Source organism: Drosophila elegans, unplaced genomic scaffold, assembly GCF_018152505.1.
Source record: "Drosophila elegans isolate 14027-0461.03 unplaced genomic scaffold, ASM1815250v1 contig_476, whole genome shotgun sequence".
NCBI lineage: Eukaryota > Metazoa > Arthropoda > Insecta > Diptera > Drosophilidae > Drosophila > Drosophila elegans.
The window spans coordinates 4,281,749-4,297,270 of NW_024545863.1; the positions used below are offsets into that span (position 1 = coordinate 4,281,749).

The following is a 15,522-nucleotide window of genomic DNA, read 5'->3' on the forward strand; positions in this document are numbered from 1 at the left end:
ATCAAATGCGTAGTAAAATAAAAACATTTTATGAGAATTTGAAAAAGAAACTTTGACTTTTGCAATCGAAACACCCGTTCCTCGTAAAGTCAGCTGACCCAGAAATAATCTTTGGCTGTAAATCGAGGGCGCGGTAGTCAAGTCGAGTGTGGCCATAACAATCACGACGTTGATTTGAGAACTTTATCGGTTAGGTAAGACCCGGATTCCTCTGTCTGGCTAATAACACCTATCTAATCTGAAGAAGTTCTTTTTCTGGCTACTGGGGTGGTTAAGCTGAGACTAATTACTATATTATGTCGTGCGGTCATGCGACCAGATATTTCTGCCTCGCGTGGCCGCAATCTTTATTCACTGTTAAAATTGGATGTTTGCTGATTCCTTAATTCCCCAAATGGCACGACTTAAACGTTGTTTTCATACATATCGTTTTATGTGGGAACAATGGTGGTTTTACTGGTAGGATAATGTTTTAAGAATTGGTATTCTTTAATAAACACAATATGTTCTTTATATTGAGATAGGAAAATGTAAGGGTTATAATAACAAAGCTTTTAAAATCATTTTGTTTTTAACAATTTTCTAATTGCGAAGCAGGCATTGCAATAACTACAACTGCTCAATAATAAAACCGAAAAGCAATGTTTGCCAAGCTCCGAAAGACCCATCCTGGCAGCGAGGCGGTAAGACCCTCCTCTCAGCCCGACTGTTCAAAGGACTTGGAAAAGGACTCAAATGTCACGGTTTGCTGATAAAAGAATCAACCCATTAGGTGATTCTAAGCCCGATTTTTTCATTTCCAGAAAAAACGAGTTGAGTATGTCCTCAGCCGAATGCAGCAGCTTTTGTTATTTCTGGTCATTTTCCTCTTTTTCCCCGTGGTGATCTTCTGCGCCTTTAAGTTTTTGGTGATGGAACCGCTGTATGGGATCAGCGATTCCAATGTGGCCATTGGAGCTGCCGTGGCCACTGTGATAGTGATGCATGTCCTGATCACGGGCTATATCCTGCGCCTGATCTTCGTGCAGGAGTTTTCGCGTATGGAAAAGCTTGAGGTGTGGACCGAATGGGAGATTCTGGGGCCACCTCAGAGCCAGGTTCACGGTCCTGTCTTCATCGTCCTGCTGCTGATGTCCTACTTCTCCCTGATCATCGGCTTTCCCATAGCCACCTTCTTTGCCCTCAAGTTTGTGGTGCTCAAGAGTTTCGCTCACATTGACGCCGACATTATTTCGGCCATCTGCACCGTTGTGGCCGTTCATGCAGCTGTTGGCTTCTACATTTATCGGGCCATCTACACCAAGGGTGTATTGGCTAAAAGCAGTCGCGATAGCGGTTAGGTATCCCTGTGATTTTTTTAAGAGGCAAGCTAATTTTGTTTCCCGGAAGTATAAAATGAACTCCATGATCTAACAACTTTACGAGTATTAAATAACATTTACATAATGAATTTACAATAGTTTTTAACTTGTAGCACTGAACTATGTCATTAAAAAAATTAATTTAAAATGACCATGTACATGCATTACATAGATTCTAACTGTAAAACATTTTTTAAAGATTATTGCAGCATATATAATTTTCTTGTAGAATATGTTTCCATTCTCCTTGATTCAAATATCTTACTTATTAAAAGCAATTATTTCGAGATTCCTTAACCTGTGATTCTCTTTTACCCAAGGTACCGAAAACCTAAAAATTATTTTATTTATATCTTTCACACTTCCAGAATTCATCAATAGTCTGGCAAATACATTTTCCCCCTGATTTTGTGGAAATGTTTTCGCCAATGAGAGAAATATTTCCCCCGCAATGACTTGTGTTTTGGGTAGAAGTTGTTTGTGTTAAAAACGCAGTTCAGTTGTCTACATGTCCATCTAATAATTCTGATTTTTTGACGGGCATATGACCAGGGATTTTTTCCGAGGACAAATAACGACTGCAATCTTAGAAACTGCGCATGGAAAGCTTGCCAGAGTGACGAGCCCCCGACATGACAACTGCCAGAATTAAACTGTATAACGTGATCTTATTTATTACCCATATCGGCTGATGTCTGTCAGAGTCCGTGACTTTGTCCTAAATAATTGTTCCTGACTTCGGCGCCGTAACAGGTGGCACTCGTAACTTTAGTGTTTGCCAATGACCTAAAAATTGAAAATTACAAAATCCCCACAAAGTATTTTACATCGAATTGGATACAAAACATCTGCACAACAAAAACATTAATATTTTCAGATTTCCTTCGGTTTGTCAGATTTGAAACAATTTGAACTTGACTTTTCTAAATAAGATTTTACAAAAGAAGGTAGATTTAATTAAAGTAATTATAACGATCAATATGATTGGTAAAACTGAATAATACTGATTAGATTGCTTTATAAATTAAAATATAAATTTAATTTATTTTTTTTTTATTTAATGTATAATCATTGAATTCTTTTTTTATTTGACGAAATGGGGCATATTTAATGAACAACTCCAAATTGTATTGCGTTTACTAACCATGGCATCAATGTTTTTCCCTTCTGTTTTACAACTTAAAAGCACAGACAAATACAGATTGTGACAGTTCCATTTTTCATCTGCCAGGTATAATTAGCTTTGTTTGATGATAACCAAACGTGAGTATTTTTCTTTGTTCGCACTGACACCCTTGTGACGTGCAATTAAACGCTTCATCCCCAATAACTATTGTCGTTTTACTGCCTCACTTATGGGATGCACACGCGGCGACACTAACAAGTCGTTGCCAAAGCGGCGCAATATTAAAAACAAAGTCCCAGCGAGGAACTCACACATTTATTTGTTCTAGATGAAAGGCCAAACATATTGTAACAACTTGCAGTAATAATGCTGTTGGCTCGAGCGCAGCTAGTTGACTGAGTAAACAAACAGGGGGCATCAAGTAAACAAGTCGCCCAGAGCAACAGGTCGGAAGCATTCAATCCATCCAGCATCTCTCCAGGCGCATGTGCAGGAGTTTTGCGAGACTAAGCGGATAATATTCAACTCTGTGATCCGTAATTCGAATGATAATTTTATTTTAACACTGGCATTAACAAAGATATTTTAAGTAAAATAAAAAATTATTATTTTTACCGGCTATTTATTTAAATTTGAATTCAAATGTTACAAGCTGTTAGAAGGCTGCCGTACTGCCAAAAAGGGCATACAATTGGCAGCCCTATAAATGCGGTAGCGCTCTCTAGTGGCTTTAATTTAAACTGCTATTCAAGCAACCCAACAGATGGCGGCACTGAGAAAGTCATAATTTAAAATGGAACGCTCTCTAGTGGCCTTAACTAAAACTGCTGTTCAAGCAACCCAACAGATGGCGGCACTGAGAAAGTCATGATTTAAAATGGTTTTAATTGCATGTGCGCATGTGCAGGAGTTTTGCGAGACTAAGCGGATAATATTCAACTCTGTGATCTGTAATCCGAATGATAATTTTATTTTAACACTGGCATTAACAAAGACATTTTAAGTAAAATAAAAAATTTTTATTTTTACCGGCTATTATATTTAAATTTGAATTCAAATTTTACAAGCTGTTAGAAGGCTGCCGTACTGCCAAAAAGGGCATACAATTGGCAGCCCTATAAATGCGGTAGCGCTCTCTAGTGGCTTTAATTTAAACTGCTATTCAAGCAACCCAACAGATGGCGGCACTGAGAAAGTCATAATTTAAAATGGAACGCTCTCTAGTGGCCTTAACTAAAACTGCTGTTCAAGCAACCCAACAGATGGCGGCACTGAGAAAGTCATGATTTAAAATGGTTTTAATTGCATGTGCGCATGTGCAGGAGTTTTGTGAGACTAAGCGGATAATATTCAACTCTGTGATCTGTAATTCGAATGATAATTTTATTTTAACACTGGCATTAACAAAGACATTTTAAGTAAAATAAAAAATTATTATTTTTACCGGCTATTATATTTAAATTTGAATTCAAATTTTACAAGCTGTTAGAAGGCTGCCGTACTGCCAAAAAGGGCATACAATTGGCAGCCCTATAAATGCGGTAGCGGTCTCTAGTGGCTTTAATTTAAACTGCTATTCAAGCAACCCAACAGATGGCGGTACTGTGAAAATCATAATTTAAAATGGAACGCTCTCTAGTAGCCTTAACTAAAACTGCTGTTCAAGCAACCCAACAGATGGCGGCACTGAGAAAGTCATGATTTAAAATGGTTTTAATTGCATGTGCGCATGTGCAGGAGTTTTGCGAGACTAAGCGGATAATATTTAACTCTGTGATCTGTAATTCGAATGATAATTTTATTTTAACACTGGCATTAACAAAGACATTTTAAGTAAAATAAAAAATTATTATTTTTACCGGCTATTATATTTAAATTTGAATTCAAATTTTACAAGCTGTTAGAAGGCTGCCGTACTGCCAAAAAGGGCATACAATTGGCAGCCCTATAAATGCGGTAGCGCTCTCTAGTGGCTTTAATTTAAACTGCTATTCAAGCAACCCAACAGATGGCGGCACTGAGAAAGTCATAATTTAAAATGGAACGCTCTCTAGTGGCCTTAACTAAAACTGCTTTTCAAGCAACCCAACAGATGGCGGCACTGAGAAAGTCATGATTTAAAATGGTTTTAATTGAATACAAATTGAAAAGAAGAACAGAATAAATATGTTTTTGAAAAGGTAAAAATATATTTAATTTTAATTCTTTGTATAAACTTATAACTTATTGCATTTATCACACTAGACAGGTTAATATAGAACTTTGTTTGTTTTCTTATAAGCATCACAACTGCACAGAAAAATCTATCATTTTTAGCTCAACCGATTGCTTGTTGCTCAAGGCAAGCATCCAAAAATAATAATTCCCAGGTCGAAAGCAGCAAGCAAACATGTCGATGATCTTTAACACGGAGTGGGGCTACCTAGAGGCCCTGACGCGGGGCTTTAAGAACGGCATGCTAAAGCAGTCGGACTACCTGAACCTCACCCAGTGCGAGAGTCTCGAGGACGTGATGATCAGCATCCAGGGCACGGACTACGGCCTCATCTTTGGTGGAGACTTTTCCCAACCGAGTGTGGAGGTGATCGAGAAGGCCCTGAGGGACCGCATGCTGCAGCAGTTCTACTATATACGTAGCCATTCGACGGAACCGCTGTCCACGTTCCTGGAGTACATCCGCTATCCATATATGATAGACAACGTAGCGCTTCTGATCGCGGGCCTGAACAACCACCGACCCATGAAACGCCTGTTGAAGATGTGTCATCCCTTGGGTTTTTTCGACCAACTTGCTGCCATCGAAGTGGCCACGAATTCCGCAGACCTCTTTGACGCCATCCTGATTGACTCACCAATCGCCCAGTTCGTCCCGAACAATCTGCCCTGGGAGCATCTGAGTCACATCGATGTGGAGATCGTGCGAGCCACTTTGTACCGGGAGTACCTGGAAAACTTCTACGAATATTGCCGCAAGCTGGGTGGCAACACCGCTGACGTAATGACCAATCTGTTGTCCTTCGAGGCGGATCGTCGATCCATCACCATAGCGGTGAATGCGATCGACAGCGATATAAGGTGGGTGTCCTTGCTCGAGCCCAGAAACTAAAATCATTTTAACCAACTATTCCATCATAATTTGTATTATTTTTTCGCACCCAGTCCAAAAGAACGGCTTAAGATGTTTCCCACCTGCGGTTTCTTACCCAAGATAGCCCTGGCCAGTATGTCCACCTTGAATGATAGTGAGAAAATACGGGACGTGTGTAACATGTTCGAGGGATACGGCAAGATGTTCGACAACTTTGAGCGGGACACCGATGGCATGATCACGCTGGAGGACCGTTTTCTCATGATGGAAGCCAAGAAAAACGTGCAGACCTTCCTGCAGCAGTTCCACTTTGGGGTCTTCTACTCGTTCATGAAGCTCAAGCAATTGGAGTGTCGGAACATCGTCTGGATCAGCGAGTGCATTTCTCAGCGCCAAACGGAAAAAATCAACGCCTACATTCCCATACCATTTGACTAAAGTTATTCCCTTTTCATTCCACGTTACTCTAATTTTATGTATGTGAACCTTTATTTTGTCTTTTACTTTTGATAATTATTCTTAAATGATGGTTTGTTTGGAAATGCGTTCTAAAATTTTAAAATTTAGTTAATATAAATACACTAAATGTAAAACAAAGTAGTTTTTGCTTTGTATCGATACTTACAGTTTTTTTTGTATTAGCGCCTTAAAGAAGTCAACAACCCTAACTGTATTATAAAATAATTTAATATATAACTGCATTTCCTTAACTATATGTTTTAAAATAATCTAGTAATACAAATAAATGTATGTTTTATGTATCTTAGTTGTATATTTTTTTTTAAAGAGCGAATGAACGTTTTACGGAGTGACAATCGAGGTGGCAAAACACAAATATCGGAGACGCCAACCAGTTAATGAGGCAAAACACAAATATCGGAGACACCAATCATGTTAATGAGTAGTTAGCAGGGACTCCTCACATTAAAATTCTTGCACACTGTTAACTTTTCACTCCAGATAATGTACTGTAAAAATCGGTGTCTGTTTACATTTTTTTCTTAAGCACTTGGCGCGAAACACATCGATACCGAGAGGTTCAAGCCGATAAGCATCGATTGTCCCTGCCAAACATCAATAGTACCGATATTTTGAAAACATCGATTACATCGCTGTAGGCATCGATGTTCCTCACCCCCAGCGGTGAATTTGCGTGCTTGTGGTGGGTTTGTGCTTTGCAGTGAAATGTTGGCGAAACGTCGACCTAACAGCGAAATGTTAATGAAACGTCGAACTAACAGAAAGAGAGAGAGAGATGGGTGAATAAACATCGATAATCCCTGCCAAACATCGATAAGACCGATATTTTGAAAACATCGATGTGGGCATCGAAGTTTCCCCACCTCTAAAACAACGATGTTGGGAAACGAAACGAACAAGCTGCTGCTCTCCTCGCAGCAGGAAAAACCCAATCACTACACGTAAATAAGTGGCAATTGTGCTTTCCCGAGCTGTCCGTGACCTCCGACCTTCGCTCCGTCAATTTCAGCTACCTGAAGGAGTTCCGCGTGGAGCAGTGCCAGTCCTTTTTGCAGCACAAGTGCAACCAGCATCGCCCCTTCGTCTGCTTCAATTGGCATTTTCAAAACCAGCGTCGGCGTCGCCCCGTGCGAAAACGCGATGGGACTTTCAACTACAGCGCGGATAACTATTGCACCAAATATGACGAAACCACGGGCATATGTCCCGAGGGCGACGAGTGAGTACAAAATTCCCAATTCAAATCCTACTTCTGGTGAAATCGCTGGAGGATGGGGGACAGCAATAGCGAACGACGTAGTATTTTTCCGTTTCCTCTTTGCGCTCTCTTTCCTTCGCGATGTGTGTGTATCTCTTGTCTTCGTGTTTACAAACAAAAACCAAGGTGCGGGTGTGTGCGGGGGCTTGGCGTCGTCTGGAAAGCTAAAAGTGAAATTGTAAATGCGTATGTGGGTGTGTTGGTCTGAGTGTAGGCGAGGTCACCACCGTGCAAAAGTGAAAGTGATTTTCTTGGGCTAGCAAATTCTTATCAGCCTCCGCTGTGCCTTTGCAATGGTGGTTGTTGCTCTTTCAACGCTCGTATATACACACACACATACGCCTCCGCTACAAGTGTGTGCGTCATTGTTTTTATTGCGTTTCGCTTTTGCGTGTTTTCTTCTTCGTTTATTTTGATTTTCCCCGGCAGCTTCGAAATGTACAGTTATTGTGGCTGTCGAGCTTTGGAGAAAAGCTCTGCGAAGCGCAAGAACGGGCTAAAAGTACTACGCAATTACGTTCTGCTAGAAGCAACAACAACAGACAAAGTTTATGACCCAGACTCGAAATCCGACCTCTGACCCCTGCCTATTTTTACACCCTCTATTCTTCTAGGATCATGTGGGTATATCGAATATGAGAAAAAGTGCTTAGGAGCATAATCTGGATCTTCCATAAGAAAATGTTTGACCAATGTGATTAATAAAGACTTCGAGTTACCCTAATACTTATATTTAAAAAGTGAATTTAAAATTTAGAAAACGTATGAAATTTGACAGTTTAAAACCCTACTTACTTACCTTATAATGTGTTCGAAGAGTATAAATTTGACTGTATTAAAAATGATTAGCTTATACAATCTAATTGTACTAGTGAATGATACATTTTCGGAAACTGTTTTAATATTGTTGAACAAAAATAAGATAGAATGCAAAATAAAAAATTTTTCTGCACTAAATGTAACCGGTTTATCAATTTTGGTGGGTGTCAAAAATTGAGTAAGGAATATCCCAAAGTCTGGTTACTTTCTTTTGTTATGGCCTCTTTGTGCGTCACTGAAACTCCCTTCTCCTCCCACAGATGCCCCTTCTTACACCGCACTGCAGGAGACACCGAAAGGCGCTACCACCTGCGCTACTATAAGACATGCATGTGCGTACACGACACCGACAGCCGAGGATACTGCGTCAAGAATGGACTACACTGCGCCTTTGCCCACGGAATGCAGGACCAGCGCCCACCGGTCTACGATATCAAAGAACTGGAGACCCTGCAGAACGCCGAGAGCACTCTAGACAGCACTAATGCTCTAAATGCCTTGGATAAGGAGCGCAATCTGATGAACGAGGACCCCAAGTGGCAGGACACCAACTACGTGCTGGCCAACTACAAAACAGAGCCATGCAAGCGCCCACCGCGCCTCTGCCGCCAGGGATACGCCTGTCCACAGTATCACAACAGCAAAGACAAGCGTCGCTCGCCTAGAAAGTACAAGTATAGGTAAGGTTTCTTCTAAAAGTCAACCAAACGTCAAATTTAACCCGCGTTACGCTTTCTTGTAGGTCCACTCCTTGCCCCAATGTCAAGCACGGCGAGGAATGGGGCGAGCCGGGCAATTGTGAGGCCGGCGACAACTGCCAGTACTGCCACACACGCACCGAACAGCAGTTCCATCCGGAGATCTACAAGTCGACCAAGTGCAACGACGTCCAGCAGGCCGGCTACTGTCCGCGCAGCGTCTTCTGCGCCTTTGCCCATGTGGAACGTAAGTCTCGAAGAGTCCATACCCCCATAGTTAATCCCCAGCTTTCAGCGCTGTGCTCCACAACCAGTTGCCGTAGGGAATTGTGTAGGGCTAAGTTATGATATTCCTGTTCTAACTCTATGTTTCTCTTTTACTCGCCTCATCAATCAACTTGTAAATCTGTTTCAAACTACTATAAACCTATTGAATTATTTAAAAATCAATGCATCAATCAATTTTCGCTTTGCCGCTCGGTGTTGCTTGCCCATGTAACCATTCCCAATCCAAAACAAAATGCTTGCTCAGTGGCCGAGGAGAAGATGAGGAATCAAGAGATATCACTGAGCGAGTTTATTTCCCATGCCTTGCCCGACCTAGAGGCCCAGGATGTGTTTCAGAGGGGCGACAATGTACGTATGATCCAACCAATAACACATGTTCAAAATCCAAGCCTTCGATGTGCTTTGTCTAACCCAAAACTTACTACCACACATTGTTCGTCGCTCTAATCCAGCTAACCAACATCAGCTAACTGCTTAAAACTTTACCCTTACCAAATCATGCAATCCTGTGGCCTGCTCTCATTGCGATCCTCGATTTTTTCTTTTCGTTTCGTTCTCTTCGTAGTTGTTAAACATTGATGGTAATAGTACCAATAAAATGTTGGTAGATGCTTTGGAAAACACAACAAATCCCAGCAAATTTTTAAGTTTCTCACGACCTATGGATAGTCGTTGTGAGTATTTAAGAGTCCTGACATGCGTACACCTAAGCTACACGCCAGAATTTACTACTTTCAATGTTGGTTGTGGACAAAATGTCAGCGCTAAGACAGCAATCGCCTCGCTCTGTGCCCAACTTGCTTAACAGAAAATTAATTATTTATTTGTCTTCATTCTTTGCAAGCAGCTTGCTCACTGGACGATCCGCGCGAGAACTCACTGTCGGCGAGTCTGGCCAATACTAGCTTATTAACACGTTCCTCGGCGCCAATTAACATTCCTAATACGACTCTAAGTAACTCAATAAACGGTAAGTCATTAACGATACACGTTTATCGTCTATTTGCTAATGCTTTTACAATTTCAATTTGCATAGATTTCAACTCAGGGGGCTTTGCCGTCAACATTCCCAGCAGCTCGCTCACCTACAGTCCCACCAACCATGCCAATCTCTTTAATGTGGACGCCTTTAACTACGGCGGCTCAAACAAGCTCAGCAATTCCCTGTCGGCCACACAGAACGAAAGCAGTCTATTCTTTCCGTCGCGCATCATATCGCCCGGTTTTGGCGATGGCTTGTCCATTAGTCCTTCGGTCAGGATATCCGAAATGAACACCATACGCGACGACATCAACAGTAGCTCTGTGGGAAATAGTCTGTTCGAGAATACCTTGAATACGGCCAAAAATGCGTTTAGTCTTCAATCGCTGCAATCTCACAACAACAGCGACCTCGGCCGCATCACCAACGAGCTGCTCACAAAGAATGCTCAGATCCACAAGTTAACCGGGCGCTACGAGGACATGGCTTGCAAGCTGAAGATTGCCGAGCTGCATCGCGACAAGGCCAAGCAGGAGGCACAGGAGTGGAAGGAGCGCTACGACCTGGCCCAGATTCAGCTCAACTTGCCGGCAGAGCTACGGGACTTGTCCATACAGAAACTTAAGCAATTGCAGGTTAGTCACAATACAGTACTCTAACCTTAATGGACCTGACCAGTTTCAATTTCAGTCAAAACTGCGCACTGACTTGGAGGAGGTCGACAAAGTATTATATTTAGAGAATGCCAAGAAGTGCATGAAGTGCGAGGAGAATAATCGCACGGTAACTCTGGAACCATGCAACCACTTGTCCATTTGCAATACTTGCGCTGGCTCGGTCACCGAGTGTCCCTACTGTCAGGTGCCGGTGATAACCACCCACACCTAGAACATGTTTTATCAGCAACAGGACCACAAGTGGCCCTTTGGCTGAAAATCGGATACGAAAAATGATAACGATGGGATATGGATGGATCGTGGGGATCAAGAGCGCGAACAACATGACAATGTGAAACTCACAAAGCAAACTTTAGTCATAAGCACAACGTTGAAACTTTTGATCGTTTAGGAGATGCCACATGCCAATACACATGTGCATGTGGCAAAGAATATATAATTTATATTTCCACTCTACGCAAATTATGCAAATTATCGTCATGAATATTAGCAATTACTAGGCACAAACTATAAATTGATTTAGATAGCAGATCTAAACAAATAAGTGTATGATTTTATTTTTGTTTATTTTTTACTCAAAACAACTACAGGAACATTCGCAAAAAAAAATTAAATTTGTATTTTTTTTTTCTATCGTTGCATAACCAATTCTTTTAATTTTGTTTTAATTTTTTCAGTGTTTTAGGCTTACTTATTTTTTTTATATCTAAACAACTGCACGAATTTGCAATATTTCTCATATACTCTTATTTTATCAACATATATTATTTTGTGTATCTTTTTATTTGTATTTTGAATATGCTTCACTTTCAGTCATATTGTACTTTTCACTAGTATTACTTAAGAAATGAAACTAAACCATTACAAAATGTAATTGGTTAAAGATATGATATATATAAAATATATTAATTTTTCTAGACACTTTTAGCAATTGACTATTAACAAATTTATAGAAACCAACAAATTGAACAAGTTAATAATCTTAAACAATTTATTGTCGCATAGAAGAGCAGCAAACAACCATAAGCAAACAAAAACCACCAGTGATTTTATATAAGCCGATTTTCAAACTGTATTTTATATGTATGTGTTTCAAACTTGTGAAAACAAACGACAACTAAAAGCCAAGACAAGCGTCATAAAATCTATGTAACTGACAGATAAACAATCTTAGTCAGTATTTTGCTTTTATATTATTATTCCAACTGCACAGAAGTAATTATAGACATTAGAATGACTTGTAACTGAATGCGACAACGCCGCTTTTCCTTATAGAAGCGTTAATTTTGTTTTGTGAAAACCAAGTTAAATGTATTAAGACACTTTGCTATTATTTTGGCTTTGGTGGGTGCACCGTCGGTAATAAAATGCCAATAGCGAGCCACAAAATTACAAACTTACGTATATACTCTATTAGGTTATTGTGTGATTTATGTAGTCCTTTAAGTACTTACTTTGCAACTGACTTCAATCTTCAGTTTACTTTCATAGTCTCAACTGGACGCTTCCAATGTAGTAAAAGCAAAAAGAATCGTCAATGCCAGAACGTAACATATAAGAATATCAAAATCAAGCATTCGGCTAATGGTACAAGAACGAATATGCATAGATATATATATTTATGAAACATTTGAAAGCAGATTCGATAAGCGTGATGTAGAAAGCATAAACTATAAAAGTAACTTAATACAGCGAAATGAACAGAGTTTGAAGAAAATGTTAACCAGAGTTAATGTAAAACCGTCTTCAAAAACCATTGTATTTTTTTGTGCGAAAATAAAGTTATCAAACGTAATCAATTGGTAGCTGTGGTCAATGTTGTATGAAACTGAAACATGTTGTTAGCTAGTTGAGTTAAATTGAAAAATCATGTAATCAAAACTGGGCTGTTTTGGGAAAGAAATAAAAATGCAACAGCATAGGCATTTATTGGAAACAAGAGCAACACTATGAATATATACAAAATAAAAGAAAACTTTGAAATACATTATTACAAAGCTAAATAGAAAAGGCAGCGCAAAGGCTTTTATCTCTGTGTGTGTTTGTGTTGTTTTTTGTAGAAGCCAAATAATCAAGAAATACAAATTAATAAACATAACAATAAAAAATGTGTGTTAACTTGTAATGCTTTAATAGTTTATGACAAAGGTGTACACAAAAAAACTAAAAAATCACGAAAACAAAAACGTAATGAATTGGTTTTATAATGGAGCTGTTGAGTCGCAATTCCCGTGTGTGTAATACCAAACTTAAATGCATGCACAATTCTCAGAATATCCTTGACTCTCATCGACCGGGCACAGTTTAAAAATTTGCTAATTTACTTTACTTATAAATCTCTACGAATGTACATGGGAGATCTATCGACTTACGGGTTTTCCAACCTCAATCCAAACCAACAAATGCAAAGCAATTTACAACATGTCAAGAAATCCATTTCACGCCATCTCAACTGTGAGGAATCAAATCAGAACCCAGATCGAAAAGTATATGTACGTTACATACATATATATTTATAGATGACACATGTATTTTGTATACGCTACTGTAAGAGTGATTTTTATGTGATTTTGAAACTACTTGAATATGTGATCCAGAAATATATAAAAAACAAAAAGAACAAAAAAATACAAATATTTATATATAAATGCAAGCTAGCGACAGCAAACAGCAATAAAACAAACCAAATTGTAAACCAACTTGACTTTATGTACAACAACAATGACAACAAAGAAATATGTTGTAAAGCTCCAGCTCCATTTAGAAAACGAAATGCAAAGAGGAGAAATTTAATAGTTGAAAAAATGGATACGCATAGAATACCTAAAAAATTGTCTTACACATTTAGACCAGAACGTGAAATCAATCGTAATGAAATGAACAGCTATATTAAATGTCTAAAATATCAAATTAATTTAGCAAATAAGCGTTCCCAAACATTAGTTTTAACTAATGAAATAACAAACGAGTAACTAAAGCAAAGGCAATTACTTCTACACAATTAGAACAAAGAACAAATGTTTGCTACCAATTGTTTCAACTAGTTAACTCTAAATAAATTAACAAATTATAGAAAACTGAAACTAAAGGTTTAAAATGATAAGTTAACCACAAATAGCAACCGAAAACAAGACAACTCTGAACACCGAACAGGAATTTTAAAGATGAAATCGCGGAGACCGAGCAATTTGCAACCGAAAGTACTGTCTAGTATTTTAAACTTGTCTACAACAATTATGAATCAAGTAGATTTATGCAATTTTGTGCGAACCAAACCCACACAGACACACACAATAAGTGAAACACGATAAACTAAGTGAAATAAATTTGAATGAAATTATTTTTTTCTAGAATACTACAAATGTGTGTCAAGACCTAAATGAAATAAGCAGAATTTGAAACTTTTACTAGAAATAAACGCTGAACTAGACTCGAAAAAATTCGACAGCTCTTCATAAGTTAACTTACAACTAGCCTAGGCTATAGGTAATATGACAAATATATTTACTATTTACCCGAATAGAATATCAATGAACATTTTACAATTCATTTGCGGTTTATGTGTTCTATATCTCCCTTGAGCTAAGATCAGTTTAAATATTGTATCTTCTTTGTGTTTACCTCGGTTTATATAACATCTGTCGAATAATATTAACATCGATCCACTGATATTGGTCAGATGTCATAAAGCTTTTGGCTTATAAAGTTTCTTATCGGGGATTAATTGCCGCGGAAACAGGGCCATAGCAATTTATTTTTATCACTTGCAGTATAAATTAAAGTACATTCTCCTGGTATAATAAAACTTAAAGACCAAAAACAATATTTGCTTAACGACGTTCATATGATTTCATTATTTTGTTCGTTCTCTTCGTAGTGACTCGATTTGTTTCCTCGCCTCACCAAGCAAATGTTGTGTGTTATTGCTATAGATATTGACAAAAGTGAAAAAATATACATTTAGAGAGAAACAGGATCAATAAAATCGTGTTGTAATGCTTGGCAAATGATCAGAGCGAAAGAATTGACAAAGCTACAAACAATAGACTCCGACTCAAAAACACCCTTCCACATTGTAGACAATGCAACCTTAACAAATCAATTATTTAACTAGTTATGCCCACAGAGGATATGAATACAAATATTTGAATATTTATATATATAACATATTACCTATGATAGCAATATCAAAATATTATCAAGCAAATTGTGTAGCAATTTATTTATGTATTTCGAATCAAGAACAAATGTTTGTCCAAGGCGACCAGAAAAGCAACAAAAGCATCTGCCTCAATCCGAATATACACACCTCTATATATATATTTACGAACCTAAGTGTTGGCAATAATCGAGTGGACAGCAGGAGTTTCTATATAGGCATTTGCTAAGGAGAGTTACTACTATGTAAACTATGCAATTAACAAATTGATAAATACAAATTACTATTTAAAAGAATGATTAATAAAACCGTGTTTAAAGCAAGCCCCCCCCCTGAGTTTCTTTCCTAATTTGTTGATGATGAGAACGCTGCAATTTTTTGTGTTCTCTTTTCATTTTTTGCAGTCTGCAGACGAGACAAAGCCAAGGCGCTTGGTTCCCATGCAGCCAGCAACCACAACAAAGAGCAGAGAAAAGGGCAATATAAAAGGTAAAGGCAGAGCAACATCGGCATCAGCAGCACAAAACTCGTAAGAATTTTAAAATGCACGATAATCGTTCAGTGATAGCTAAGCAAGCCGACAATG

The 15,522-nt window shown here is 38.6% G+C and overlaps 3 protein-coding genes across 4 annotated transcripts; all 3 read left to right on the forward strand.

Moving 5' to 3' along the window:
* Positions 1-613: 613 nt before the first annotated feature.
* LOC108148427 lies at positions 614-1,418 on the forward strand. Its single transcript, XM_017275463.2, has 2 exons — positions 614-743; positions 804-1,418. The coding sequence occupies exons 1-2, from the start codon at positions 642-644 to the stop codon at positions 1,338-1,340; spliced, it is 639 nt and encodes a 212-aa protein (XP_017130952.1). The 5' UTR covers positions 614-641; the 3' UTR covers positions 1,341-1,418.
* A 3,367-nt stretch (positions 1,419-4,785) lies between these two features.
* On the forward strand, positions 4,786-6,136 carry LOC108148541 (probable V-type proton ATPase subunit d 2). Its single transcript, XM_017275583.2, has 2 exons — positions 4,786-5,562; positions 5,647-6,136. Exons 1-2 carry the CDS (start codon positions 4,877-4,879, stop codon positions 6,011-6,013), a joined length of 1,053 nt encoding a protein of 350 aa, XP_017131072.1. The 5' UTR covers positions 4,786-4,876; the 3' UTR covers positions 6,014-6,136.
* Positions 6,137-6,910: 774 nt separating this feature from the next.
* LOC108148809 (RING finger protein unkempt) lies at positions 6,911-15,259 on the forward strand. 2 transcript variants are annotated; one of them, XM_017276041.2, is made up of 9 exons: positions 6,911-6,996; positions 7,065-7,274; positions 8,393-8,812; positions 8,875-9,077; positions 9,363-9,466; positions 9,684-9,792; positions 9,966-10,088; positions 10,155-10,735; positions 10,791-15,259. In XM_017276041.2, exons 1-9 carry the CDS (start codon positions 6,932-6,934, stop codon positions 10,986-10,988), a joined length of 2,013 nt encoding a protein of 670 aa, XP_017131530.1. In that variant the 5' UTR covers positions 6,911-6,931; the 3' UTR covers positions 10,989-15,259. The 2 variants fall into 2 exon arrangements, with proteins under 2 accessions (XP_017131530.1, XP_017131531.1); XM_017276042.2 differs by lacking the exons at positions 9,363-9,466; positions 9,684-9,792.
* Positions 15,260-15,522: the final 263 nt, after the last annotated feature.